Source organism: Vitis riparia, chromosome 9, assembly GCF_004353265.1.
Source record: "Vitis riparia cultivar Riparia Gloire de Montpellier isolate 1030 chromosome 9, EGFV_Vit.rip_1.0, whole genome shotgun sequence".
In the NCBI taxonomy this organism is placed as follows: Eukaryota; Viridiplantae; Streptophyta; class Magnoliopsida; order Vitales; family Vitaceae; genus Vitis; species Vitis riparia.
The window spans coordinates 16,326,577-16,352,994 of NC_048439.1; the positions used below are offsets into that span (position 1 = coordinate 16,326,577).

The following is a 26,418-nucleotide window of genomic DNA, read 5'->3' on the forward strand; positions in this document are numbered from 1 at the left end:
TACAAATTTATCTGGACCAATGCATCCTAACTCACCAATATTCATTAAAAGAAATAATCTGTATTCATTTTCTTAAAGATCCATTTAAAGTACATGTTAAGTAAATAGTTAACAATAAAAATGTACAATTGTAAACTAAAATTCAAATTTGATATTTTTTTTAAACCATTGTATATTATACTCCAAAATGAAATATAAAATATTTAATGATACATAGTAACAAATTTTAAGTATTCATATGACCAATGTACAGTGAACAATGGATGGTGGTGCTTCCCATTCGCAATGCACTAATCAGAGGACTTTGGTTGTTTGCCTTAAACTATTGGATTCCATACAGAAGGAATGAGAAAACAAATTCGACCCAATTCATCTTTGCTATTGAAGTTGTATCTTCCAAAAGAAGTAGGAAAGAGCGTTAAGTTAAACATAAACCTTCATTGTTGGGCATAACAACACACCTAACACAAATAATATAAAACGAACTTTAAATTCATCTCCACCATCTATATCCTCCTTAATTTGAATTTCTAACATAATTAATGGTAACGGTCCTTTTTTATCACAATATTTATTACATAAATCATTCTTAAAAATATTGTCATTATTCATATTGATTCTTAACCCTTTTACCTTCAACCCTAAAATAAATTTCATATCCATTGACAACAATTTTATACAAGTGTCATTCACTTCTAATGTGTGAGAGTATGGGTTGAAATTATTTATCATCCAAAGACACAAATCATGATCGAATTTTATACTTTAAAGTTGTAGAAGACTACAAAATCTAATATCTTTTATCGCCTCCTTTTATTTCAATTGTAACCCTTGAAGAATTCTAGCTACTCAATCGAGTGAGCAACGCGTGTGAAGATACATTTGAAAACATATGTTAATATATTTCATTTAATATTAGTCAAAATAAATTTTCATACCATGTAACTATTTCTTAATTATAATTACTTTTATCTTTTCACTCACTTTTTAATCAAATATTCTTTTGAACTTCTTTTTTAGTTTACCATAAACCCTTCTTTCTTTTCTTCTAGAAGTGTATGCCACCTAGAGGTGTCCAACACGACTCGATATTGACTAGGCCATTACGGGCCAACGTGCCGGGCCAACACAACCCACTTAAACATCGTGTTGAGCCAAGTCGACCCATGCAAGCCAAATAGTTGGCCCGACATGATCTATAAGTTGTGGCCCATGGGCCACTCACTTTGTTAAAAAGCTTAATTTAAACTTTCTAAGTCATTTTTTCTTAAGTTTTTTTCATTATTAAATAAAATTTCTTTTTGTTACTTTAAACACCTCTAATAATTATATATTTTTATTTTGTATACACCTCTAATAATTATACTTTTTATTTTTTACATTTATATTTATCGGGTTTGTAATTGTAAAATTTATAGAAATGTTAGTTTTTTATTTTTAAAAATAGTAAAAAAATTATATTTGAATTTGTTTGTTTATTTATTTATTTATCAAAATAACAATAAATTTAAAATAATGGAATATAAAAGGAAATGAAATATAAAAAAAATAATTTTTTTTATTCAATATTTCAACAAATTACATGAAAAAATAAGGAGAAAAAAAAGTGAGAATTGCACGATGGGTCGACATAGTGGGCCAGTGGGCTGTTTCTTTAGGCCCAACACGGCCCGCTCCTTTGAGTCGTGCTAGCACATCCTGCTGCAGTGTTGGGCTATGCCAGCCCGGCCTAATGGACACCTCTAATGCCACTTCTTGGTCAAATTTTTCCTCAACTACAATTGTTTCCTGCTTAGTTCAAATTTCAAATTTAACACATAATGGAAGCATGCCACAAAAAACACTCTTCCTTACATCATCATTTATTTGTATCCCTTCATTATTTTCCTTTATTGTCCCTAATTCATTGTTAATACACGATAATTTGAAAATGTTGTAAGTATAACAAAAGGACAACAAAATTATCTACAAGAATTTTCCATTTAAATTTGTATTAGTCTTCTTTGATGACATTTTTATTTATAGCAAAATATGGGAGAAACATTTGGTGCTTTTTCAAATTGTTTTTGCTTGTTTGAAGACTAACCATTTGAGACTGAAGCTTGAAAAATGTGAGTTTGGAAAAAGAAAAGGTACACTACTAGGGGCATGTCATATCCCCATGGGGAGTTGCTGTTGATCCTTCAAAAATTGAAGCAATGCTTAAATGGCCTAAGCCGAATAATTCGAAGGCTTTGCAGGGATTTTTAGGTTTTACAGGGTACTATCGAAAGTTCATCCAACATTATGGGAAGATTGCTGCCCTACTCACAAACATGTTGCGGAAAGATTCTTTCATTTGGTCGCCGGTTGTAGAGGAAGAATTTGAGAAGCTTAAGCTAGCAATGACACAAGCACTGGTACTATTACTCCCTGATTTTTCTAAGCCTTATATTGTGGAGTGTGATGCTTCTGGGAATGGTGTGGGAGAAATTTTATTGCAGGATCATCCAATTGCTTATTAAAGACAAGCACTCAGTAGGAAACACCTTTGTTTATCCACATATGGGAAAGAAATTCTTGCACTAGTGTTAGCAATCCAAAAATGGAGGCCTTATCTTTTGGGGCAAAAATTCATCAAGACAAATCATCAAAGCCTAAAAAATTTATGGACTTAAAAAATTACCACCACTACCAGCAAACTTGGTTATGTAAGTTAATGGGCTTTGATTTCAGCGTGGAGTATAAAAAGGGAGTTGAAAATGTTGTTGTAGATGCACTCTCAAGATGTCACGAGGTTAAATAGCTGACAAACGCTTTATTTGTTTTTTCTCAAGTAATTCTTTATTGGCTCAAGGCTATTAAAGAGGAATTGGAAACTGATAACTCATTACAAGAATCAAAAGCCAAAATTCAGCAAAATGAAGCCGTTGGACCATGGAAGCCAGTTAAAGGAATTATTTTGTTCAAATATCAAATTTATCTCCTAGAGAATTCAAAACTTGTCCATCATATTATACAGGAATTCCATGGAAGCACTCATAAAGGTTTTGTCAAGACTTGTCAGTAGATTCGAGCTAATTTTTATTGGAAAGGCATGAGAAAGAAGATTAAGGAATTCATTCGTAACTGTGATGTTTGCCAACAACAGAAATCATAGCAAACAAAACTAGTTGGTTTATTACAACCACTACCAATTCCACAACAAATTTGGGAAGATATTTCTGTGGACTTTGTCGAGGGATTGCCCACCTCAAATGGTAAGTCAACAATATTTGTTGTTGATAGATTGCCCAAGTACACACATTTTGTCCCACTTTCTCATCCATCTATGGTTGTTGGAGTAGCAAGGATCTTCTTTGAACATGTTTTTCCAAGGTCAATTGTATAAGATAGGGATCCTACTTTCACTAGTACATTTTGGAAAGAATGATTTTGCTTGAATGGTACATCTTTTAACTTTAGTTCTAACTTAGATAGATGGTCAAAGTGAGGTGGTAAATAGAACTTTGGAGATGTACTTAAGATGTTTTACTAGTGTTAGGCCAAAGGAGTGGTTGAAGTGGCTACCATGGGTAGAGTATTGCTACAATACCAATTGGCATTCAACAGTGTAGAAGACTCAATTTGAAATTGTTTATGGTAGAGAACCTCCAAAGTTGCTACATTATGTGCCTTGTGCTGCTCGTATAGAAGTTGTGGAGCGTGAACTACTGTCACGTGATAAGATCCTTAGGGAAGTGCAGGATGCCATTTCACTTGCCCAACCACGTATGGAACAAATATATGATTCTAAGCATCAAGACCGTAAGTTATGTGTTGGGGATTGGGTCTATTTGAAGTTGCAACCATATCGACAAACTTCTTTGACTTTTCGAAAGAACTACAAGCTTTCAGATTGGTATTTTGGTCCCTTTGAGATACTAGAAAAAATTGGTAAGGTAGCTTACAAATTAAATCTACCCTCAGCATAAAAAAATTCATCCCATTTTCCACATCTCTGTTCTTAAGAAGTTGTGTGCAAACCATGTGATGTTGGACATCCTCCCTGAAGTTAATTTAGAATACCAACTAATTCCTTCTCCTCAAGCAATGTTAGACCAACGAGTTCGTAAAGGCAAGAATGAAATTTTGATTCATTGGAAAGGTTTATCTCCTGTTGAGGCCACTTGGGAGCATTGAGAAATTATTCAAGAGCGCTTTCTAGATTTAATCCTCGAGGACGAGGATGTTTCTTAAGGGAGAGGGATTTGTTACAAGCATGCTTGACCAAGTCCCACTTGTTGTTAACGTCTATCACTTACTATTAGGCCTAAAACTTCTAGTTCCTTTATTTTAGCCATTTTCTTTATTAATTTAAAAAAAGAATCAAATATTCAAATATATATATGCTTTTCATTTCATTTGCTATTTCTTTCACAAATAAAAAATAGGCATACTATTATTTAGAAAAGACAAAATATGATATATCCTTATTATTTAGTAAACAATATTGGCAAAAAAATTTAGATTTAAAAAAATATATATCAAAAGAATTTTAAAGTGATTAGAAAATTTTCAGTTTTTTTAATAAAAAATCTTTTAAAAAACTTTTTAATAAATTTTTATTATTTTCTAATAAAATTTGAGATTTAAATAATAATAATAATAATAAGTATAAATCAATGGAAAGTGGTGACATCTTTTACTTAGAAATTATTTATAGAATAATATCTTTAATATATAAGCCTCTTGATATATATCTATTATTGTTTACCGTTCAAAGTATTTTGCTAGTTACATTATCTTCAAGGCTTAAATTAAATATAAATCCAATTAATGTAAATAAATTTAAATCTTTTCAGATGATGGAAAATAATATACCATGAGAAAATATTTAATAAAATATAAAATAAAAATTGATTAAAAAAAAACCTTAATTTTATTCAAAAAAAATATCAAATGGAAAAAAAATTAAGATAATGCTGACATATGAGTAAAAAATGAAAAACAAAAATAGAATAAAAAGAACAATAAGTAAAGAGATTAAGTAGAATTTATAAAATATTCTTCATTTTTAAATTTATTTAACTTAATTAAGTAAAGGTTAATTTCACTCATTTGAATTAAATATATTAAATTTAATGAGGTTTGGATTAAGAGTTTGTTTGATACTGTTGTTAAAAAACACCTTTACCCTAAAAAGTGTTTTTGAAGAAAAATTTAGGAAACACTTTTAAAATTTTGGAAAATTGCTTGTAATGTTCTATGAAAAATCATATGATAAGTGATTATTTTAAAAACACTTTTAGGTAAAATACTTTTACTAAAACCAATTCAAGTAGAAATACAGTTAGACACACTTTAAATATATTTAGTCACTATTAATTTAAAATTTCATTAAATAATTTGGAAAGGAAAATAGGTGAAACTTACAAATAAATAGGACAAAGGCAAGTATTTGATAAAATTTTAAACTAATAATGGTCAGATATATTCAACCCAAAGCTTAATAGAGGTAACTGGAATTAACTCTATAAAATAAATTTATTTTTTAGCTTTACTTAAAATTTGTAATATTATTTTTATTTAAATTCGTTTGTGGTATTTAAAATGTAATTATTTTTTATATTCTAAAAATTCAAAATTAAATTTATATTTATTGGGATCCATTTTAATTTTTTAAAATCTCAAATATATATATTTGAAATTCGATGGGAATAATACATAAGATTATTATTATTATTATTATTGTCAATTTGATCTAGGCATATGCTCCCAGGTAGGGATGGCAACAGGGGTGGGTTCGGGGTGGGTTCGGGATGGGTCGCCCCAATCCCAACCCTGCCCCATTTATTCAAAATAATTATCATCTTCGTCTCATTTAAAAAATTAAACGAGACGAGGAGGGGCAGATATAATAAATTCTCATACTCGCCACGCCCCACCCCCGTTTAACTTTTTTTTGAAATTTTAATTTTTTTAAAAAAATTACTTTTAAACTTTTTAATTACATATATTCTATAAATAATTAAATTATTATATTTTTTATAACTTATTTTATTAAAAATATTTTATTATCTATCTATATATTAAAAATAACAAAATAAAAATTAAATTAAATTAATTTTAAAATTTAAATTAAATTAATTTTATATATAATGGTGGGGCAAGGTGGGTAAAAAAAACTCGCCTCATTGTCACCCCTACCTCCAGGCTCTTAATGAATTCACCTCTTACTATAACACAATCCATCGAATACAATGTCCAATAATATCCTATTATAATAAAAATAATATTTTAAAATATGTATATCACTATAGACCCCAAAATTTGTCTTGAGCTCCTTTTATTTTATTTTATTTATTATTTTTATTATTTTTTACTTTTGTTTATTTTATTTATTTTAGGAATTTTGGCTAACGTATATTAGACAAATTCCTTTTAACTTTTAACCTAATTTTTATTAGAGAATTAATCTTAGCCTTCATTTTTTAATCAAATCTCCACCATCCATTTTGGTGAAAAAAAAACCTAAAAGACCTCTATTCATCCCATTTTCCCCACTCCTTCCCCTTCTTCTCCTCTTTTCTTTTCCTATTCTTCGCCATTCGCACCTATTCCGTTGCCTTCTCCCATATCTCACCATGCTCACCATTCTCTACATATCATGCTTTCACCCGTGGTACCCGCTCTTCCCCTCTATTAACACTCGATCTTTCATTCCTACGGCTTCAAATGTGAGTAGCGTCTTCGCCTTGATCTGTATAGAGCTTGTTTGCTCTTGATATTGGGCTTGGTCCATGGATATTTTACTTTACTTTTTATTTTGGTTAGATTAGATGTGGATTATTGAGCTTTGAATTATGGATTGGTTATTTTGGGACATCTTTTATCTTTTCGATTACTTTGGATTTGGGCTAAATTAGTTTTAACTTGGGCCCGATTGGGTTAATTTTATAGGTTATGATTTGGGCTTGGGCTTTGATTAAGTTAACTTTTAATTTGCTTGGGCTTTAATTCTCCATTTGGATCTGGGCTTACTAACATACAGATCTTGCAATTAGGATTTAATCTATTTCATTTTAATTTAAACTTGTATATTTATTAAATATTGCATTGGGCCTAGTACATGGGTTGTGGTATTTCTTTTGGTAGTTGCTGAGAACAGGAAGAGATGTGCAGTGTTGGTTGTGAGCGGTTGGAGCAGTTGGAGGCAAGGCATGGACATGGGCAGAAAGTTGGTGAACCTGATTTTTGAGCAGGAAGTGGCAGGAGGATGACTATGATTTTTCTTAGCTTTCTTTGTATTCTAGAGAAAAAAATTTTCGTTCTATGTGAGTGTTGAGAGTTCTTGTTTATTTTGGAGAGCTGTTTGGGAAGCTCTTATTTTTTTTGCAATCCCTGTCCTCTTCTTTATTTATTTATTTTATTTTTTTTGTGTATATTGGATTTATTTTGTTTGTCATTTTGGTATATATGATTTGCTTCCTTTCATATTCTTGTAAACATTTTAAATTTGTGTTAGTAACCATTAGTTTGGTTATTATTGGAGCAATTTATCTTTTATTTGTTTATTTATTTTATTCATTTATCTTGTGTTGTCTCCAATTTTGTTAGTTTGGTTATTTTGGAGTAATTTATTTGTTTACTTATTTTATCCATTTATTTTGTGTTGATTCTAATTTTCATATTATTGTGTAATCTAATCATACAGAAATAATAATGTTTTTGTTTATGGACTATTTTAATGAACCTTTTTTTAATATTTATTTGCTTATTTTATAATAATAATAATAAAACTGAAGTTTTGTTTTTAAGATTTAATTATTTGTAATAATTTTTTTAAGTAAACCGAAATTTATGTTTCTCATGAATAAAAATCCCTTTTTAATACTTTTTTTAAATAAATTGATTTTTGTCTCAAAAATAAATAAATATGAATTTAGAGTCATAAAGATAATTTTATTTTATTTTAATTTTAATGGATAAACTCAATTCTATAAAACTAATTTTTTTAAAAAAAAAATTAATAAACAAATCGTTTTAGATAAATATGTATATATATTGAAACCCGAAAATTATGATTTTAATAAATTTGAGTTTTTTATATGTAGTAAATCTGACATATTCTTTATTATTTTTAAAAATAAAGCTGAAAATAAAATCTCTATGTAAAAGTTGAGAAAAATTTTCTTTTTTAAATAAGGTTGTAGGTATTTTTTTTTTTTTTAACTAAAGCAAAATCCTCATTTCAAATCAATTTTTTTTTTTATAAAATTTTAAAAATCATTTTTTTTATTATAAAAGTCAAGTAAGTTTCTTCCCTTTAAATGGAATTGTGTAAATATAAAATGCTCTCTTTAAACAAAATAAAAAAATTTAAAGTTTTTTTTTTAAAATAAAAAATCAAATTGGATTGCCTTTATGAATAAAACTTGAAAATAAAATTACATAAACCTTTTTATTATTATTATTATTATTATTATTATTATTATTGTTGTTGTTATTATTATTATTATTATAAATTAGAAACCTTTAAATTAAAATCTCTTTTTGTAGAATCAAGGTTTATTTATTTATTATTATTGTTTTTTCAGAGTCCTAATAAACTTGAATAAACCTTTTGTTTAAATCAAATAAAGATAATTTTTTTCATAAATATTTTTTAATAAAATCAAACAATGAATAATTTTTGGTAAATAAGAAGGGGATTGAAACTTCTTTTTAAAATAATTTTGTAAAATTTGTTTTTTTTTTCTTAATAGTAATCTTTTATTTATTTATTTTTCATTTGGTTGTTGAATTCATAAAATTGGATTGATTTTTAATATTTTCATAAATAAAGCTATAATATTTTTATTATTATTGTTATTCTTAAAAAGAAAATCCTTTTGCAAATAAAGTTATATATATAATAGTTTCTATAAATCACTTTTTTTTTTAATGAAAATAATTCAAAATATTTTGTAAATAAAATTGTAAAAATTCATTCATTTCTAGTATAAGTAAATTCTTTTGATACAATAAGTGTAAATAATTTTTTTTTTTATATTGAATACAAATGAAATTGAATCAAATCACTTGAGGAAAATATTTTATAAATAAATAAATTAAAATCATTAATTTAAATTTTTTTTTAATAAAATCTTTTGAAATTTCTTGAAAACTATTTTTTTTAAATATCTTTTTTTAATTGATTAGTTAAATAAATCATTTTGCATATTTCTCTTATAACTTATTTTGTGTATTTTTGTAATTAGATTTTATTGTCATTTTTGTTTATATGTATTTGTATCATTTTGTTCTTGGTATTCATAATTAATTAATCAATTGTCATAATTACTTCAATTCATTTAGTAGAGACTATAGGTATACGAGCTTAGAGGGGTGCTACGACTCACCACCGCGCTTTCTCAATAAGTAATCTAATCCTTGAATTTGGACTCGATTTTTTGTAAGCACGTATTTTCCAAATAAGGAGTTACACATGATTTTCTTTCTTATTTTGTTATCCCTTTAAAAAAGCTAAAATAAGTGGTGACTTTAAATCTTTTTCAAAAAAGTCAAATTTTCACCAAATAAAAAAGTGAGTTTTGTCATTCGAGTGGAGATGTAAGTGAAAAATACGAGTTCACAATCACATTCCATTATATCCTATTCAACATTTAAACACAATACAACACAATTATTAGAAGTGATAATGGGTCATGTTATGTCGGATTTCTTTTGTATTAAGGTAAGAAATAGTAAAAATTTACTCAACCCAAATACAAACTATTTAACAATCGTATCAAAATTATCTAACACAAATATGACTTGTTTATTACACAAATACCACAGCTCATCCTCTTTTATTTATTTTTTAAATGAATTACATTGGATTATATATGAATTGACACTGATAACCCCTAACCTAATTTAATAGGTAAACTATTTCACATGATTCTAAACTATTAAACATGTGAACAAGTTTATAACACATTTTACTTATTTAAAATTTAAAATTTATAAATATTATTTACTTGCTTTAACTTTCAAGTTTTAACTTTTTTAAATATTAATTAATTTAATAATTATTTTTTATTATAATAAAGAAAATACATTAAAATTTTAGTTTTACATTTTTTATTATTTTATTTTATGTTTTAAATTATAAAATACTTTTAATTCTTTACAATAAAATATATAAAATTTTATTTTAGTTAGTTATTTAAAATTTTAATTCTACTAATATTTTTAATTAAATTGTTGTAAAACAAAGTAAGAGAAGAAGAAATTAAGTAAGAAAGAGATAATAGAATGCATGAGAAAACTCAATTGAATTTCATTAGGGGTCCTTCCATTTTATAAGGAGTTACACAAGATATTTATGGATGGTCATCCACAAGTTACCATAGTGGTACATAATCTCATATTTTATAGCACTCCCCCTTGGATGATAATAAGAATATGTCTCATTAAAACCTAGGAAAAACCCTAGTAAAGGAAAAAGAGTATAATATTCTTATAATTCTTTAAGTTGCTCTTGGTATGTTAGGACTACATCGTTAAAAACCTTGTCAATAAAACCCAGTAGGATAAAACTTGGACACAGGGAAAAAGAGTACAATACACTAACACCCTTTTACAAGCATACTCCCCTTCATGTCGATATCCTTGAGTTGTCGGATTCCAATCCTATATATTAACTCCTTGAATGTTGAAGTTGACAATGATTTTGTGAATAAATCTACTAGATTATCACTTAAGCGTATTTGTTGCACATCTATTTCACCACTCTTCTGGAGTTCATGTGTATAAAAGAATTTTGGTGAAATGTGTTTAGTTTTTATCTCCTTTAATGTAACCCCCTGTTATTTGTGCAATGCATGCAACATTATTTTCAAATAATATTTTCGAGTCACCTTTGATAGAGGAGAGTCCACACGATTCCCAAATATGTTGGATCATAAATCTTAATCATATACATTCACGACTTGCTTTATGAATTGCTAGTATTTTTTCATGATTTGATGATGTGGTCACCATTGTTTGTTTGATAGATCTCCATGAAATAGCAGTACCATTGTAATTAAGCACATACCCTATTTGTGACCTACCTTTATGTGGATCTAAAAGATATCTTGCATCTACATATCCAAACAATTGTTGCTTTGATTCCCTTGTGTAAAATAGACCTATATCAGTAGTTCTGTGAAGATAATGCAATATATGTTTGATATCATTCCAATGTCTTCGAGTTGGAATAGAATTGTATCTTGCTAATAAATTGACAAAAAAAAAAAACAATGTTTGGACATGTACAATTGGCAAGATACATAAGTGCACCAATAGTACTAAGATATGGTACTTCAGGACCAAGTAATTCTTCATCTTTTTCATAAGGACGAAATGTGTCTTTTTCACATCAAGTGATCGAACAACCATTGGAAAACTTAAAGGATGTGCTTTATCCATATAAAAACGCTTCAAAACTTTCTTAATGTATGTTGATTGATGTACTAAATCTCCATTTGGAAAATGCTCGATTTGTAGGCCGAGACAAAATTTTGTTTTTCCAAGATTTTTCATCTCAAATTCCTTTTTCAAGTAATTTGTTGTTATTGTGAGCTCTTTAAGAGTTCCAACAAGATTTAAGTCATCAACATATGCTGCAATAATTGCAAATCCAGTTTTTGATTTCTTAATGAAGATGCATGGGCATATAGGGTTATTCATATACCTTCTTTTAGCAAGTATTCATTAAGACGATTCTACCACATGCGTCCAGATTGCTTTAATCCATATAAGAATTGTTGTAACTTGATTGAGTACATGCTACGAGGCTTTGTACAATTTGCTTTAAGCAATTTAAATCCTTAAGGGATTTTCATGTATATATCATTATCCATAGATCCGTATAAATATATTGTAATACTAGCCATGAGACGCATATCTAGTCCTCCTGAGACTACCAAACTAATTAAGAAACAAAATGTGATTATGTCCATGATGAGAGAGTATGTTTCCTTATAGTCAATACCAAGTCTCTACGAGAAACCTTGTGCTACTAATCGCGTTTTATAGCTTATGATCTCATTATTCTCATTGTGTTTTCATACAAATACCTATTTGTACCCAACAGGCTTTACATCTTTAGGTGTTTGGACTACAGGTCCAAAAACTTCTCGTTTTGTTAATGAGTTTAACTCTGCCTACATAGCTTTTTTCCATTTTGGTCAATCATTTCTATATCGGCATTCTTCCACATTTCGTGATTCAAGATCTCCATCATTTCTTATGATATTAGAGACCACTTGGAAAACGAAAATATTGTTAATAATAATATTATTGAGATCTCACAATTTTCAAGTACTTGTGCCTCTTCAGGGGCTTCTCGTTCAATATGTGCCTCTTTAGGGGCTTCTTGTTCAATATATGCCTCTTCAGGGGCTTTTTGCATTATTTGTGTCTCTTCTTGGGCTATAGATTTATCAATTTTGAATTGATCAATCATTTTGATGGCCTTTTTTAGAGTGTTAAGCTTTTCTTGAGTTCCTCTCTTCTGGGAAGTTACATCCTTTGAGTTGATAGGTCTACCACGCTTCAGGTGTATCTTAAATTCATTTGTTAATTGTCCTACATTGACATCAATCTGAGTTGGAGTATTTGCAGCTGAAATATATGACTTTGAAACTTTCTTTGTATCAATGAATGCATCTGATAATTGATTTGCAAGATTTTGAAAATAAATAATCTTTTAAACTTTCGGTTCACATTGATTGGTACTAGGATCAAGACAAGTCAAAGTCAATGCATTCCAAATAATTTCACGTCGTTCTTCTGGAACTAGCTCTTCTCCCTCTAACGGTGAGAAAATTGTCTCATTAAAATGATAATTCGCACAACATGTTATTCTACCTTTTAAGTGTATAGGTATTAGTCACTAAATAAAAACTTTTGGTTCTATAATGTACATCCATACGACCTTTTACCCCGGGGGACCAAGTTGATCTTACAAGATTTTTCTGGATCAAGCATCGTATAAAGTGTCATTCACATGAAATCAAATATTACTAGTGACATGGTATAAGCTCTTTTAGAGCCTTTAATCAGGTTTTTATCACCTGATATAGTATTAAAATTGTCTATCATCAATCTTGTGCAATTAATGAGACAAAAGTTTCATCAAAGTAACAAGTCATAAAATATTGTCATTAAGACCTCGTCTTTATAGAGTTGAAGAAATATTATCATAGAGAAAGAGTTAAAATCAATGAAAAAATATTAGTCATCAATGATGACTTAATAAGTTGTGTAAAAGCTATGTGAGTATATATAACACAATAAAACAAATATGAAAAGATAATTTAAAGTTATATATTTCTTAAATAATCTCACACATTTGATTTTGTAAGTGTGGAGCGATTTATACATGAAATAACGAGGAAGTATTTCAATAATCAAACTAATTGTAGTGATAGATCAATAATTCTATTCAAAATATTATTATGATCTAAATCAATGTGCAAAAATTAATTCATAAATCAAAATTTCAAGAAAACATATAATGATTTAAAACATCTTGTTGTCTCAAAACTTTAATTGAAGTACTACAAATCTATTTGAACATATATGTAAAGATATAACATAACATATTGAGAACAATAGTTGAACCTATTGTAATTTCAAAATTATTTGGATAATGATATTATTGCATTAATAAAAATACTATATGTGGCAATGTGCAATTATATATATTATTTTATATAACTCAAAATTTTTTAATCATAAAAATATGTCTTAAAGAAAATTGACATGCAAAATCAATTTATTAATCATATGACCAAGTCATATATTTCAAATGTATCCAAAAAATCTCAATTTTCTAAATCAAAATATTATTGTGTATTAAACAACAAAAAATATTCCAAATGATCACCTCTAATACAACAATATCATACTTTCATGCATTAATAATAGTATAACTTTTAATAATAGAAATTTATAAAAGCTATTAAACACTTACCTATTTGTATAACTTGATATACAAAATATTAATCTTTTGATAATATATAAATATTTTCTATATGCTTGTTATCGTAGCTTCAAGCTATAATATATTTCATTATAATTTTTGGTATATAAATTTCATAAAGTTGTAAAAAATTGTTAGTTAACAATTTTGTTCTTTATAGCTTCTAGCTATAAGAAAGTACATATTAACAACTTTGGCATAACCTTTGATTAGTACAAAGAATATTAATTTTCTTATTTTCATAACTTCGGGTTATGAATAATAATATTTATATAACAAAATTAAAAAATTATGTATCTTCTAGGTACATAGTTGTTCATTGAAAATTTTGTTTTGTATAACTTCTGGTTATACAAGAGAATTAGAAATTGTATGCATAGCTTCTAACTATGAAACGATTGTTAATAAAAATTATTTTCCATAATTCCTATTGTGAAATATAAGTAAATACGAAATAAAAATTAAAAGCCAATATTTTTCATAACTTTGAGTTATGATTATTTTGTCAAAACAAGAAAATATTCAAATTTGTACATAGCTTCAGGCTATGAACTATTTATGTATAACTTCTAGTTACACAATATAATTAAAAGAAATTAAAAGTTAATATTTTTCAGAGCTTTAGGCTATGATTATTTTGTCAGAATAAGAAAATATTTAAATTTGTACATAGCTTCAGGATATGAACAGTTTTTTTTATATAAATTTGTATATAACTTCAAGCTATGAACAATTCATTTTATAACTTCTGACTATCATTAAAAATAAATAATTAGGGATCATATACATAATTTTTAGTCATGTATTTGTAATTTTGTAAATTTTTCCATAAATTTTTGTTATAGGGATTGCACATATTTTTCATAACTTCTAATTATGAATTTACACTATAATTTATAATTTATCCCATAACTTTTTGTTATAGGGATTGTACATATTTATGCATAAAAATATAGAGTCAAAGGATAATAAAGTAGAAAATCATAATATAAATTTATCACATACCTTTTTATGAGAAAGAAGATAGAAGAGTCTTTTTATTTCTCTGAAGAGAAGAATGTCTTTCTATTTCTCTAAATAAAGAAAAATCTTTCTATTTTTTTTGTAGATACTATTCGTGTTGATAACATGTTGTAAAACAAAGTGAGATAAGAAGAAAACAAGAAAGAGAAAATAGAATGCATAAGAAAACTCAATTGAATTTTATCAAGGGTCCTTCAATTTTAAAGGAAGTTACACAAAATATTTATGGATGATCATCCACAAATTATTATAGTGGTACAAAATCTTATATTTTATAACATAAATAAATATTTCAATTTTTATAATGTGAAAATAGATAAAATTAATGAATTAGGTAGATTGGATTATAAATAAATCATTTTGATATAATTAAGTAAACAACTTATAACTAAACCCCAACAAGACTTGTTTATTAAACAGATTATATACAAACAAATTACATGTATTATAGTATGATGTTAAATTTTCAACCACTCCCAAGTATGAAAAAACAAAAAATAACAAGTAGATGAATTTTTTTAATAGAAGTATCAAACAAATTTAAATTCAATTCAATTGATGAGGGACGAGTGTTAAATTTTCAACCACTTCCAAGTATGAACCGAAGACCAAAAAATAACGAGTAGATGAATGTTTTTAATAGAAGTATCAACTAATTTAAATCCAATTAAACTGATAAGGGGTGAGGGGTGAGGGGTGAGGAGAGGGAAACACGTGGTTGAGGGGGGTGAGGGGTGAAGGGGTAATCATCAGTCGTCACCACCAGTCATAAGAGCATGGCACATGTTCACCAAAAACGTAGTCCACGGCCATAATTGTCACCACTCTCCACTCTCCCCCAATAATTGACCTAACCTTTCCATTTTTTATGTGCCTCAGCTCCAATCACCTTCTTACTCCTCTTCGCCCTTCCACGTCTTCTTCTGCTTCTTCCTGCATCCTCCCACACCTTCTCAAGCGCAGAGAAACATGGCCCCCGGCCTGGCAATAGCATGATGGCCATAATGATCATCCCCTAATGACATTACCATGATTGTAATGATGTACCATTTGAAGCAATTATTGATACATTATCTGGTCAATCATCACCAACAAAAAAAGTATATACATCTAACGGCTATGGAGCAGTGCTCCATACAAAGGCCAATAAAATATTCACCCACAGTGGCATATCTATGTAGTGAAAAAGAAATCCGTTAAACCTGGTTCCAGTGCCACGTTCCCAAATCCACCACCTACAGATATATATAGATAAAGAGCTAGAACCTTTGGACCATTACCCAAGAACAAACATTTTATATCTAGCCCATACAACTTCACCACCTCTCTCACTGCATTCACATCTTAATTTGCTCTCTAGCTTGCAATGTCACAGAGAGTAGCTGCAGAGACTTGCCCACCAAAAGTGGTGGTGGTGAGGGAGTTCGATGAAGGGAGGGACAAGGCTGCTGTGGAGGAGATGGAGAAGAGGTGCGAAATCGGGCAGCGGGGCAAGCCTTCGCTCGTCACCGACCTTATGGGTGATCCCATTTGTCGCATCCGTCACTTTTCAACACATGTCATGCTAGTAAGCAATATTACATCCGGTCTGGTTCTGTGGTCATGGTCATGTTGCAGCAACTAGCTTCACTCGTCCATGACCAAATTTAAAGAGATTTAATTCAATTATACTGTGGTTTAGCCAAAGTAGAGGTGTTTGGAAATTAATAGTTGGAGATTTTTTTTTCCTTTTTTTTCTTTTGCAGGTTGCAGAGTATGGAGAAGAGAGGCGAGTAGTGGGGGTTGTGAGGGGGTGTGTAAAAACTGTGACAAGAGGAAAGAGCATGTATGTAAAGGTGGCTTATATTCTGGGCCTAAGGGTCTGTCCTGCCCACAGGTCTCACTCTCTTTCTCGTTTTCCTGAATCTCTATGTGCACAACTCCCTTGTCTGGCTACCGTTATTATTCATCAAAAAGAGTGGACCACAGACGTGAAATTCACCTGGGGTTGAGTCTTTTTGGTGGGTTGATATGCGTGGGTTCATCCCTGTTAATGCCAGTACTGCTCCCAATAAATTACAAATGGGGAATACATGTATTATTTGTATGTATCACTACTACACTCTACTCATGAAAGCCGCAACCAATATTCCCTAATCAAACTATTCCATTACTTGAATTAATAATTAAGAATGAAATTCTATGGGTAAGCCTAGTGATTTTTCCCATTAATTTAGACCATCCAACCACTGAAATAGCACATGGTATTGTGCTCTGTTATTGGGAGTGAGATGTGCCTTTTTTGGTTTAGCTCTAATCCCAGAAAATAACGATTAGATTCGGCCAAAAGAGAAGGTATTATTCCTCGTATCATGGAAAGCAAGAAAGATCATACTCCTTTACTCGTGTCGACATCACAAACTCACATGTAGCGCATTAGAGCTAGCCGTGTCTTTTGTACGCGCTCATCTCTCCACACATGAACATCCATACTCAAATTGATGCCTAATTTTAAAAAAGGCTGTCTCAAAAGCACCTTCATTTTTCCTTTCAACTTTCCTGCTTTTGTTCAAATGCTAGACATTAATTAATCAATTGTTCTGTGATTGCATCTTGCAGGCGTCTTGGTATTGGCACAAAGCTGGTTCAACATCTAGAAAAATGGTGTGAGCGAAATGGCGCAGAGTACGCATACATGGCCACAGACAGCGCCAATGAGCCCTCCATTAATCTATTCACAAAAAAATGCTCATACGCCAAGTTCCGAACTCCCACCATGCTGGTGCAGCCGGTCCATGCCCATTACAAGCCACTGCCTTCTTCTAAAACTCTCATCCTTCCACTCCCTCCCCAGCTTGCAGAATTAATCTATCGTCGAATCTTCGCCAACTCTGAATTTTTCCCAAAAGATATAGACCAAATTTTGACCAATAAACTTAATTTAGGCACATTCATCGCCCTCCCCAAAAAATCAAACTTCAAATGCAACCCTTCAAATAATAATAATAATAATCTTCTACTTCTACCACCCACCTTTGCGATCCTCAGTGTGTGGAACACCAAGGATGTGTTCAAACTGCAACTCAAGGGGGCCTCACCCCTGACATACGCCTGGTGCGCTGGGACCAGGGCCCTGGACGCCTATCTCCCCTGGCTACACTTTCCGTCCATTCCCAATGTTTTCAAACAGTTCGGCGTATACTTTTTACACGGTTTGCACATGGAAGGAAAGCACGGCTTGCGGCTCATGAAGTCTCTCTGCGCCTTTGCCCACAACATGGCTAGAGATGATGCCGGATGCGGGGCCCTGGTGGCGGAGGTGGCCCACAGGGACCCAGTCAGAGACGGCATCCCCCATTGGACCAAATTTTCATGGGCGGAGGACCTGTGGTGCATCAAGAAGTTTACACCTGCCAACGACCATCCCGATGATGATTGGGTTACATCTCGCCCTACTTCCCCTGTCATTTTTGTTGACCCTCGTGATTTTTGACCTTCCTGTAACAATTTCAGTGGATATAATGACATCTTGTGCAATTTTTTTTTTTTTTTTTTATCAGACTCAAAATATTCTATCTTTAAATTCATAATTCTTTGAAACATTAACTATCTCACCATTATTGGTCATTGTCCTTCCTGGAAAGAAGGGTTATGGCAGTTGAATGGATGATGCTTTGATTCTGAAGCACATGTCATGCAAAGCCACTTTCCCAAATTTCCTACCCAAACAACTCCCACCGACGTTTTTTAAACATAGCTACTTCTATTTTCTTTTTTCTTTTTTCTTTTTTTTTTTTAAATATTTGCTATTTGAAAATAATTGTAGTTCAACTATGAACGAAATGATAAACAAAGATGTTGAGGGTAATTAAAATAAAAAATTTCTTTAGAAATTTTAAAATTTGAGGTAAAAGAATTTGGATAACTTAATTTAGAAACAATTTTTTAAATTGTTGTTTTTTCAATGTAACTCTTTAAAGTTATGTTTGGTTGTGGAAAAATCGAGGGAAAATGCGAGAAAAATAAAATAGCAAGGAAAATTATAAGGAAAGAAAAAATAAATTTAAAGTCAATAAATTACTTTTATATGTTTCTTTAACTCATTTAACTTACTTTCCTTTGTTATATAAATATTAAATATTCTAAAGATGCATAATTTTTTAATTAATTTTAATTAGATTTGATTTTCTTTGATATTTTTCATAGTGAAATCAAACCTTAAAAAACCATTTTTTTTAACATTCTTTTCTTTTCTTGGTACTTTCCGAAAACCAAATATAGTCTTAAAGTTATGTTTTGTTATGAAAAAATTGAGGGAAAATGTGAGAGATATAAAATAAAGAAAAAAGTGTAAGAAAAGGAAAAATAAATTCAAGGTCAATAAATTATTTTTATGTTTCTTTAAACTTTTTTCATTTATTTTCCTCTATTATATAAATATTAAATATTTTTAAGATGCATAAATTTTTAACTAATTTTAATTATATTGGATTTTCTTTCATATTTTCATAGTGAAATCAAACCTAGAAAAACCTATTTGATTTCAAGAAAATTTAAGAGAAAATGCGAAAGAAATAAAATAGAGAAAAAAAAGTAGAAAAAAAAAGTGAGGGAAAATAAAAAGATAGATTTAAATTTAATAAATTATTTTTACACCTTTCTTCGAACTAATTTAACTTATTTCTCTCTATTATAGAAAGATTAAATAATTGAAAATATATAAATTTCAAGATTAATTTTAATTAAGAAAAATGTTTTTCTTAATAATTGTTTTATTTTCTTAGTATTTTTTGAGAACCGAACATAATCTAATTTTTTTTCTTTCCTTAATACTTTTTGGAATCAAATATCGCTTAAGAAATTTTATATATAAAAGTTATTATTATTTTCTAATTATAAAAACATAAAACATATTCAAATAAACACTTAGTGACTCATTATGTGACAAAATTTTAGCATGTTATGCTAATAAAAACAAAATGTTTGCACCTATTATTCAAAATCTGATGAGATAATATTGGTATTAATCAAGTATCTTCTTTAAAAGGTTTACAATAATTATTCACAATTCAAGCAATATGATCTAAATTATTGAAAATTAGTGGTATAAAATGATTCAAATATAAAATGATATCTCAATAATATAGGATGTTTTCCTTTTCTTTTCCTTTTTTTTTTTTTTTTTTGGTAATATCACATGTCTTAAATGTTATAGTCAAGGAGGTTCGGATGAATCACCCTAACCTCTTTATACATATCATTATCATTATCTTTTTTGTCCATGATTCTAAATGTGGAAGTACACCTACCCTATTAGTCAGCGTATAATTAAAAGAAAAATAATTAATTGGTTAAAAAATACGAAATAATCCTTATTTTTGTGAATTTAATATTTTCAAAAAATAATTTATTTTTGACATAAATGTCCTTAACTATTTCAATTATTTACATGTATGTTTTAAAAGAAATAATTATTTTTACAAGAAAAAATAAGGGTATTTTTGTTAAAATGATATTAAAAAAAGATGATAAGTTTGATTTTCAAAATTGGATTTTCAGTAACCATTTTAATCAAATAATCCAAAGAAAAGTACAATGATTGTACTTAATTATTTTCAATAGCATTAGAGGCAATGTATCATGCACAAAGGTGACAAAATCTAGTCCAAATATGTAACCCCACAAGCTGTGGTTTTGTTTAGAGCCTGGATTTGGTAAGTATGAGTAGATAGCGCCCAGATACATTGAAGACATGTTAGAAATAGTTGTAAATACATCTTCTTATCCTCCATGGATAAGAAGAGACTTCTAATGAACAAGGATGATTGATGTCTTTGTATTTGGGTTCAAAGCACTTGGAAGTCACCTCAAACGGCAAAGAAGCAAAATCTCACTCTTTTAACTTTTGTAGTACTTTCTTTTAAATCTTCTTCACTTGTCTTGCTGTCGCTATGCCCTTCTAAAGGGACTTGTCCTTTTGTTCTCTGTCTACTTTCAACCCGCGTGATAAAAGGGTTGCAGAATTTGAAGTTTGGTATCTTTCTTTGTTGCCCCAAAGAGAAGTTGATTTCGATATGGCACTTGACTTAAAACGTTGGGTTTGGGGTTAAAGACAAAGAATATCATTTATCTATAAGACTTTTTGTACTGAAAATAAATAAATTATTTCTTAATTATTCTTTGTTTTTTGTGAAAGAAAAAAAAAACATGTTGAACAACTAGGAGTAGTCGTGTGCTTTAAAACTTTGTAATGTTGTTTGACAGTTGTTTTCTAAAAATAATTTTTAAAAATAAAGTGAAATATAGAACAAATTTTAAAGAACAAGTAAAAGTTGTTTTCATCCGTTTTGTTTTTTCTTTAAAACATGGGTTTGTTTGACCATGTTTTTTTAAACTTGTTTTTAAAAATTGTTTTTAAGTTAAAGAATAAAAAATAATTTTTAAAAACAAGTTTAGAAAATATGGCCAAACGGACCCTAAAATTTCTAGAAAACAATTTTTTTCTATAAAAGACATAAAACATAAGGGCCTATTTCGCCATGTTTTCAAGAACTTATTTTTAAAAACTGTTTTTTATTCTTTAATTTAAAAACAGTTTTTAAAAACAAGTTTAAAAAAACATGGTCAAATGACCCATGTTTTTCTTTTATTTTTTAAAAAATCGGTAAAAACGACTTATACTTATTCTCTAAAAATTATTCTCTATTTCACTTTTTTTTTTAAATTATTTCCAAAGAACTACGATCAAACAATGTTAGAAAATAAATAGTGTTAGAAATTTTTAGAAATAGTTTTTTATTTTTAAAAAATAGAAAACCTTTTTTAAATCACATGCCAAATAGACTCTAATATTTTCTAAAAATATATTTTTTTTATTATTTTTACTTGTTTTTTTTTTTTTTTTTAAAAAAAAGAAATTGACAAATATGAAGAATAATTATTTTAAAAAATATTTAAAAATTAAAAAACGTGTTAAAAATATTGTAAGTTTGTTAATGGACTCTTGTTTTAGAAAAAGCCAAAAAGTTATTTTCAAAAATTGCTCTTAAAACTGTTTTTTAATAAACGTTTTTAATCCAAGTCAAAATATATTTATTTTTTTATCTTCTTGTTTATCCATGTATTTCTCTTTCATGAAACTTGCAATAAACTTAAGAGAGTCTTTAATTTGGATGAAATCCAAAATTCAAATATATTTAAGATTATTTTGTGATACTCACTTCTGCCTTTTAATTTTGAGAATTCAATAGAGACTATTTTATTTATAATAGCAAATTAATGTATTTAATAAATAAAATAGATAATTTATATTTTGTACTAGAATTAGAAACTGTGACTCTAGAAGAACATTTTAAAATTCTTTTAGGGTATGTTTGGTTATCATAAAGTATTAAAGAAAGAAAACAAATGATAAAGAAAATGGTTCTCATGTTTGATTTCATTATAAAAAACCACAAATATATATATATAAAATTAAAATTAATTAAAATTTTATATATTTTAAGATGAAAATTGTTAACCAAACCACGAGTAAAAAATAAAGAAAAAAGACAAAAATTTTAACATGGTTTAGTGATCATTGTAATCTATACATCCATGAAGTACACTAACACTTAATAATTCACTTATCAGAATAAATAAAAAAAGTTACAATGATAAACTTCTTGAAAAAATTTCTCAATTACGGCCACACTCTAAAAAAAAACAGAACTTTAAACATAAAAGAGTTAAATATATAATAGAGACAAATTCATCAATCAACATATAAAAATATTTCGACCCTAAAAATCTTGAGAAAAAATATAATAAAACTGATTTAGACTTCACAATCCAACACAAATAAGTGAAATGAGTTTGAAAAAATAAATAAAAATAATTTATTAACTTAAAATTTTTTTTCCTTTTACTTTTCATCTTTATTTTCTTTTCTTTGATTTTATCAAATTTTTTTGGGAACCAAACATAACTTTATTTAATTAGTAAGAGTGTGTTTAGTAATAATTTTAAAAAATATTTCTAATTTTTCTAATACTTAAAATATTAAAAAAAATTAAAATTGTTTCTAAAATAATTGTAAAACGTCCTCAAAGTGTGAATATAAACTCATGGGACCTTTTTTGTTCACTAACTTGACATTTAATGTTTTAAATATCCCTTGTTGGGTGCATCAGCATGTATCCAATTAATAAACGGTTTCATTAAGAGATGCAGGTGTCTGGGGTCCCACCAACTCAGCTCCAGTCCTTTCGGCTCAACAATCAACTTAAATACTAAAAATGAGCTCCATCACTTAATCCTATATACTTCACCTTTGCAATGGGAATATTACTTAATTCTAAATAAAACAATTAAATAGTATTTAATAATATCAAACATTAAATTGTTTGTTTTCATAATATTTTATTTTTATTAAGTATTAAAAAATAAAAAATAATATGTTATTTTTTTATTTAGAAAATTCACCATTTTTATTGAGTAAAAAATTTATAATAAATTATAAAAAAAAATAAAAAAACAAATTATTATAAATAAAAAAACTAAAAAAATAAATACCGTGAGGTTGAGCAAGAATAATGTTTTTCTTATTTAAATAATTATTAATTGGTTACGTGTCTTGCAAGTTATCTTCAATAAAAGATGGTGGGGCTAGTTGCTTCCTTACCTTTTAGCTTTTTCAGTTTTATTCCTTCCATACAATATAGCATGTTTTAAATTAGCCTTCAAATGGGGAGAAACCTATTGACAACGTGCATTTCACCCGTTACCAAGTCAAAATTATGAATTCCCCCATGTAAAATTAATACTAACTATGACTGATAAGGAATTTTTTTAATAAATATTTATACTATATTAAAGTTAATAATAGGATTAAATATGTAATTTTATAATTAATTGAACTTTTTTGGTCACTTAGGAAGAATTTGAACAGGTTGATCACGTTAATTTCAACCTGAATTAAAAAACAACCAACCCGAACCTAATTCAACTCAACTTTTAATTCAAGATACTCAATACAAACTCAAACTAACCTCAATTTTTTCAATTTGAATTAAGTTTGGGTTGTTCAGGCTGATTGGGTTGCTCGAATTATATAATTTAAACTTCATCTATAATTTTTTATTAAAAAGAATTTTTTTACGTATTTATATAAAAATTTAAATAATAAATAAGAAAAAATCTTAATATAACAACAAAAATGTAAAAAATAAATTCATATATCTTTTTAAAATAATGAAAAAGTACATGATATAATATAATTTGATATTTAAAAAAATAAAAAATAAATAAATATTATCTATATATTACAAATATTATAAAAAAATTAAATCAAGTTTAGATTAAGTTCAGGTTGTTTGAACTTTAGTTTGAATCCAACCCAAATTAAGCTTAGACTCAAATATTAAAAATAATTGTTCAAGCCTATTAAAACATCGGGTTGGATTGGATTAACCTGTTTAAGTTGCACCGTTGCTTAAAGGTGCGAGTAACCAACCTGTCCTCGATTTTTACCCAACTAGCCGATCCTTAATTTTTACATAAATGCATCATAAAAATTAGAGGCATGAGAAAACATGAAAGCCAAAAAATGGAAACGATAATAAGAGGGAGATCGTCCATAACCCTTCTAGAACATGTGATTTGTTTCAATGGGTTCAAAGCATTCGGAAATCACCTCAGAGGGCTAAAAAACAATCCTTCTAGTAATAACTCTTTTGCTTTGTCTCCTTTTCTTGTCTTTTAAAAGCCGCCTCGTGCTCTTTATCATCCGACTTCCTGTCCCTTTCCAAATTTTTAATTTTCGTTACTAATTTCACATCAATCATTTTAGAATCTTCAATCCTCGTTTTGCAGCCCTTTGAAGAAACTAATTTCGATAGGTTGTGGGTTTGGTTTAGGGTTACTATCAAAAAAATGTAGGGCCCAAACAACATTCATCCAACGTGCTTTTTATTGTTTATTTTTATTTTATTATCGACAAACATTCTCCCACTTGTGATAGTATTCGAAGCCTCGATATTCTTGGTTTCTAATTTGTCGTACTTTCACCTTTGACATGTCCAAATTTTTTTAAAAAATTTTATTTTTTATTTTTAAATTATTTGATTCATTCCCTCAAACTTATTGTTCACATTTTAATGAAAAATTAAAAATATATATATATTGAAAATTTTTTGGAGGTTCTTTAATTTCTATCAAAACATAGAGTACAACGGAATAAGGGGAAGGAGTACTATGAATGAAATTTTACATCGAATATTGTGAAGTTTACGTTAATTGAATTTAATTTTACATTGAATAAATGGAATGAATTAGGTGTTATAAAAAATTTAATTATGAATATATATATATATAAATACACACATGAGGAGAGAGAAAGAGAAAAAGATGTGAATACAATATTTATGGCGGTTCAAAGGATGCATATTCCACTTTCTTCAACTTCTTCACAAGTTTGAGGCTCTTCCACCGAGATCTAAAAGCTTTGTCAACAAAAGCTCTTCTCTTCACACTTGAAGTTGAAATTCTAATAGAACTTTACAATCTTCAATTTGTTCACTCAACTCAACTAACTTATGTGACCATTCTCTTATAGAAGTTACAAATGGTATATGAGAAATTACTTGATGTTTCCTTAACAAAATAATTTTGAAATCTTTTTTATTTTTCTAAGATTTGTAACAAAGTTCATTTTTTTTTTTTGTCAAAAATACACTTTTGACTCTAAGATCATATCAAAAAGTTTTTGACCATTTGAAAACTTTGTAAGAGATGATGCTAACTACTCATTTTTCTTTTCAAGCACAATTTTTGTTTCTAGAGAAATCTTAGCCTTTTCATAAGAATCAAATTTTTATCTTTATTCATTAATTCATTTTTAAAAGAAGTAATTTATTTTTGAGAGAGACTTTTTTTCAAACCAAGTTCTTCCAAATCATTTTCAAGGTATTTAAAGTCCTCTTGAATTCCTCATAGCTTTACTTAGAGTTTGCCTCTTCTTCTTCCTCAATCATTATAAAGTACATGTTGGCCACTTTATTTTTGTTTTCTTCTTCAAATGATTCTTCTTTACTTTCGGTGGACACCACTACCTTCTTTATTTCCTTTCTTTGCCTCCCATTTGAATAGTGGACAATTATATTTGATGTGCTCCATTTTCTTACATTTATAACATAAGGTATCCTTCTTTTCTTTGTTACCACTTCGAATTCTTCTTTAGATAATGCCTTTTTGCTCTCCCTTTTTCAAATGTAATGAATCTCTCCATATTTTTTTTTCAAATTTAATGAATCTTTTGAACTTTAATATGATGAGGGTTGTGTCTTCATCTTCCTCACTATCTTTTTGTCTTCATTATTATTTGTTGATGCCTTGAGAGAAATAATTTTCTTCTTTTTACTTTCTATTTTTCAAAGACTTCTTATAGTGATTTCATGGAT

The 26,418-nt window shown here is 28.3% G+C and overlaps 1 protein-coding gene across 2 annotated transcripts; it reads left to right on the forward strand.

Annotated features, from left to right (window-relative positions):
• Positions 1 to 16,294: 16,294 nt before the first annotated feature.
• On the forward strand, positions 16,295 to 18,532 carry LOC117922544 (probable N-acetyltransferase HLS1). 2 transcript variants are annotated; one of them, XM_034840691.1, is made up of 3 exons: positions 16,295 to 16,568; positions 16,747 to 16,877; positions 17,600 to 18,532. In XM_034840691.1, the coding sequence occupies exons 1-3, from the start codon at positions 16,368 to 16,370 to the stop codon at positions 18,471 to 18,473; spliced, it is 1,206 nt and encodes a 401-aa protein (XP_034696582.1). In that variant the 5' UTR covers positions 16,295 to 16,367; the 3' UTR covers positions 18,474 to 18,532. The 2 variants fall into 2 exon arrangements, with proteins under 2 accessions (XP_034696582.1, XP_034696583.1); XM_034840692.1 differs by having other exon boundaries at positions 16,747 to 16,826.
• Positions 18,533 to 26,418: the final 7,886 nt, after the last annotated feature.

What these genes read in the sequence shown, in the direction of transcription:
- LOC117922544 (XM_034840691.1), top strand. Translation starts at nt 16,368, where the DNA reads ATGTCACAGAGAGTAGCTGCAGAGACTTGCCCACCAAAAGTGGTGGTG. An exon ending in TTTCAACACATGTCATGCTA is followed by an intron (nt 16,569 to 16,746) that starts GTAAGCAATATT and finishes TTTCTTTTGCAG; the next exon opens with GTTGCAGAGTATGGAGAAGA. An exon ending in AGGGTCTGTCCTGCCCACAG is followed by an intron (nt 16,878 to 17,599) that starts GTCTCACTCTCT and finishes TGCATCTTGCAG; the next exon opens with GCGTCTTGGTATTGGCACAA.